The following is a 4,731-nucleotide window of genomic DNA, read 5'->3' on the forward strand; positions in this document are numbered from 1 at the left end:
CTCTCTACCTGTATGTAGGTATGTGTGGATAACCAGCTGTTCTCTCTACCTGTATGTAGGTATGTGTGGATAACCAGCTGTTCTCTCTACCTGTATGTAGGTGATACCCGTGAAGAATCGGGCGCAGCTTCTCGACGACATCTTCAACATCGCGCGAGCCGGACACGTTAACGAAGAGCTGGCGCTCAACGCCACCGAGTACCTGGCGAACGAGAGAGAGTACCTGCCCTGGAGATCGGCCCTCACTGCGCTAGACTTTGTCAACAACATGCTCGAACGCACATCTGCCTACGGTCTGTTCAAGGTGACCAAGGCGCGGGGAGATAAGGGAGCGCGGTGGCGATGATGACAACGACAATGACGATGACGATGATGATGATGCTGATAATAATAATAATAATAATAATAATAATAATAATAATAATAATAATAATATAATAATAATGATAAAGAGGAGATAATAATAATAATAATAATAATAAAATAATAATGATAATAATAATAATTAATATAATAATAAGCCCAGAAGCGCACCGCTAAATGCGGATCCCAGCTTTGGAAATAATAAAATAATAATATTATTATTAATAATAATAAACAACAACGCCCTTCATCGCTCTTCGTACAATATTAATATATGAGAGTATCGTATTTCAGGAGTACATGAAGCTGCAGATTCAGCCGCTCTACGAGGAGGTCGGCTGGAATGATTCTATACACGACCAATCAGTTAAACACGATACGTGCGGTCACAGCTACCGACGCCAGAAATAAGCTCCTCACCCCCCATGTTTATCTGAGATGGCGAGCGAGAGCGAGCGAGCAAGAGCGTATCAGCTGTCTATCGAATAATATGAGCGATGCGAGTGCGAGTGGCTAGTCCGACGCGCATCCAGGCGCATCCATGCCATCCCATCCCATCCCATCCACCCATCCATGCACACATTTGTATCTAACCGCGGGCGCTCGAACCTGAACTCTGCTTGAACCGCGGGCGCTTTCTAGAAAAGTCGGCGTTCGTGTTTTTCTCGTTCGCGTAGCTTTTTCGCTCGTCTACTAATCGCTCTCTCGCGAGAGAAATTCTCCACAAAAACTTCGCTCTCGAGGGAAGCGCGCAACTTTTACGCGCTGACTAGATAATGTCGGCACGCGCATATTGTAAGCAATTAGTAATAGGTACTAATGCGTTTCACGTCACTATATCGCCGGTAACACTCACACGCACACGCGCACACACTCGCGTAGATACAGTCACAAGCACACACATATACATCAGGGGTTAATAATTATTAACCCCTGATGTATATGTATACACACCCCACCGTCGCCACAGCAACGCACGCACAACACACAACACACATCACGCACACACACAACCGGCGCGCACACTGCACACGGCGCGCGGCGCACAGCATCGCACGCATACACCGACGCCACAACAGCATTTAATCAGCCTTCGCAGGTTTAAACGCGCAATCGCAGCCTATTATAAGAACGGCGTGCGGTTATCGGGTCATACCTTCATCAACCGCCTGAGGCGTACACGAAACGATACGAAGAATGGATGCAAGCTCCGAATGTGAAACCCGTACGTTTCGATTCCTCTGTTCTCAATAAGATGCAACGTGCTAGACATGTGGCGAGAACGACGATAAGAACTAAAAACCCATGGCTTTGTTTTCAGTCGTTACTGTTTTTGGCTTCTTTTTCTTAGCAAGCACGGTAGGTCGATAGAACGTAAAATGCAGCGAAACATTCGTTTACAATATTACGGCCACATAGTCGTTAAACAGTGTACTGTACCTGGAATTTCAGCTGATAATACTATTTAAATCGCAAGCAGACGTAACGTGGTGCTCTACTATAGATGGGTTACATAGCTTCTGCTCTTCGTCATTATGCGATTCGTTCCTTGCTGCAACATGGTTCAGCATTTCACCGTTGTAACGCTCTCGCTTCCTTTATACGCTCTTGAAATGTAATCCATCTGTAGTTTAAACAACCCCACGCGCCCACCACCCCTCTCTCCCAACAGGAGGCTGAGCGCAGTCCCATGCCCGACCTTGTCGTCGATCAGATACACACGAAATAACGTAAGGAGCCGACATGGATGAATGGAGTAAAGGACGAATCGCTATACGAATGACGAGAGCAGAAAAAGCATCTTCAAAAACGGGCAAGAAGTCTTAAACATCTCGTCGTTAATCACGACTCCGCAAACTGGTTCACAATTTGCAACCCGTTGTAGCCCGCCTCTGCTATACCGCTCTTGATACCATTAGCCTCGTATAGCAATGGAAGCTATAGTACTAGAGCATTGCGTTCTTAGATCTATTGTTATAGCAATCGAAGCTATAGGGCCAGAGCATGTGCGTTGTTAGATCTATTGCTATAGCAATGGAAGCACGTTGTTATATATATTATATATATATCTCACTATAGCTATCCTCCTTTGGACTCCTATAGCAATGGAAACTATAGTGGTAGAGCAAATACGTTGTTAGCTCCAATGTAGATGTGTGCATCGTAGGTACTGCAAAGGTGGATATCAGAGAGTGATTATATGAGACGAGGGCCAGGAAATACGATGACTGAGGTTCAATGTCCCTTTACCATATCAACCATTACCATACCAATTTATAAACATAACAAGTCATGCGCTGAGATATAACGATAATAGGGCAGCGGTTGCGATATAGACAAGATAACTTGCCACACGCTAGAATGACTATGTTTATAATCGCTTAGTTGTGAGCTCACCCACAGATACATGCTTGAGTCGCGATGATAAATGTCATAATTACATGTGTACGTGGGTGCATGTAACCTCTTGCATCTTCACCACATCGGGAAAGGATACTACGAGATTCCCTCATTACTTAACTCCTACCTATAGTAATCAGCCTTTCTTCCATAAACGAGCTCTCCTACCATATTATTACGCAATAGCGGGAGTTTTTGGGGTCATCTCTCCAATTTTATATCTACGACTGTTACGGGAGTAAGTTATTCAGGGATCTCTATGATATTAATTCCCCGTTCTCCTGCGCAGCCCATGGGACTGCAGAATATAACTGTGAGAATACAGACTGAATAAATACGAGGTAGTCTATGTGTACATTTCTGTGCATGAGACCAGGAGTAGATAATAGGGAATAGGGAATAGTTTCCCTATTATCTACTCCTGATGAGACGGTGTCTCTTCAGTATATCTGTCAACTTGAAGACGAGCGTGTATTGCACGGCGGTGAGGAACGGCGGCATCAGGGAGTGGGACTTCGCGTGGGATCAGTACATTCGCTCCAACGTCGCCTCGGAGAAGCTAAAACTGCTCAGTGCTATGAGCTGCAGCCGCGACATTTGGATCCTACAGAGGTGCGTTATATGTTTGTATCGCGAGTGAATAATAATAGATTATTAGATTATTAGATCTATTATTATTCACTCCTGTTTGTATGTTGGCAAGATGCTGCTAGCATTTACAGCACTGCTGCTACTTGTGGCGGTGGCGGTGGCTATACTGCTGCTGCTGCTGCGCCAACGCGCAAGAATTGGACCTTTAACGCCATCCTTGCCGTTAACTCCATCTTTTCAATTAACTCTAGCATTTCATGTAAATTAATTATTTTCCTCAACTACATCCTTGCTTTTAGCGCAAGGCTTACGTTTAAATCCAGCCTATTCTTACACTCAATCATTAGATTGAAGTCCAGGCCTACCTTGAATTACACTCTTACCTTGACATACAACCTTACTGTAGGATTGCAAAATTGTCGACACTGGTAGTGATGAACGAAAGCGTCACGTACAATGTAGATAGGTTTATTATACTATATATATATATATATTATAGTACGAGATGTATCACCTGCGTAGTCGTATTTCTTCTTCGAGGGGAGATTCGCTCTCCCTGACCGCAATACATACTTCAACTTCGCCCAATCAGCGCTCCTCTACCATAGCCTTGCTGGTCTGCTGCGTTTCTGATTTATTAGCTCATCTGACATAGTCAGATGCAGCTTGTAGAATCGCATGATCGTCCGTCCGTCCGTCCGTCAACAGTTAAGCACAAATCTTAACCGCTCGAAGTACGGTCACGATATTCGGCACATCGGGAGGGGGGGGTGTTAAAACGAGTTGGGATGTCGAAGCTGGGGGTCAAAGGTCAAAGGTCAAGAGGTGTAAAAGAAGGGGGAACAGTCACTCCTTAACTTAAGGTATAGGGTGGAAATGCAGAATTGCGGCACAAATCTAAACGGCTCGACCTAGGCTCGTGATAGTCGGTGTATAGCATCATGGTAGGAAAAGCCATCACTGTGCCGAAATTGGAGGTCACCGCTCAAAGGTCAATGGGCACAGGGCAGATTTTAGACATTTTCTGAGGACATGGTCTGACGGAGAGATTGAAAAACTTTTTTGTTTCAGCGGTGACCTAGCATTTTTATGGCTTTATTGAAAGGACCATGAAATCAGGAGTAGATAATAGGTAGTAGATAGTAGATAACCCTATTATCTACTCCTGATGAAATGTACCTTCTGCTGACATGCGAAGAGTAAGTGTCGGATAACCTTTTGACCCTCAAGAGGAGGGTTAAACATGGATTTGTTTACTGTCTGTTAGAAAGAATTTGACTGCCGGGTTTGCTAGTAGAATCTATACATGCCTGGATGTATGAGGCTACAATGTCACAGTGAACTGGTGAAATTTCAAAAGCTAAATTTGGTTGAAGA

At 44.4% G+C, this 4,731-nt stretch overlaps 1 protein-coding gene across 1 annotated transcript in view; it reads left to right on the forward strand.

Annotated features, from left to right (window-relative positions):
- LOC106815143 (aminopeptidase N-like) overlaps positions 1–4,731 on the forward strand; it is a 26,271-nt gene that overhangs the window by 8,896 nt on the left and 12,644 nt on the right. The window contains exons 11-13 of the mRNA XM_014819575.1: positions 101–304; positions 658–743; positions 3,208–3,375. Coding sequence (XP_014675061.1) covers positions 101–304; positions 658–743; positions 3,208–3,375 — 458 coding nt within the window. The remainder of the gene's footprint in view (positions 1–100; positions 305–657; positions 744–3,207; positions 3,376–4,731) is intronic.

The sequence above is a fragment of the Priapulus caudatus genome, unplaced genomic scaffold (genome assembly GCF_000485595.1).
Source record: "Priapulus caudatus unplaced genomic scaffold, Priapulus_caudatus-5.0.1 Scaffold1050, whole genome shotgun sequence".
NCBI lineage: Eukaryota > Metazoa > Priapulida > Priapulimorpha > Priapulimorphida > Priapulidae > Priapulus > Priapulus caudatus.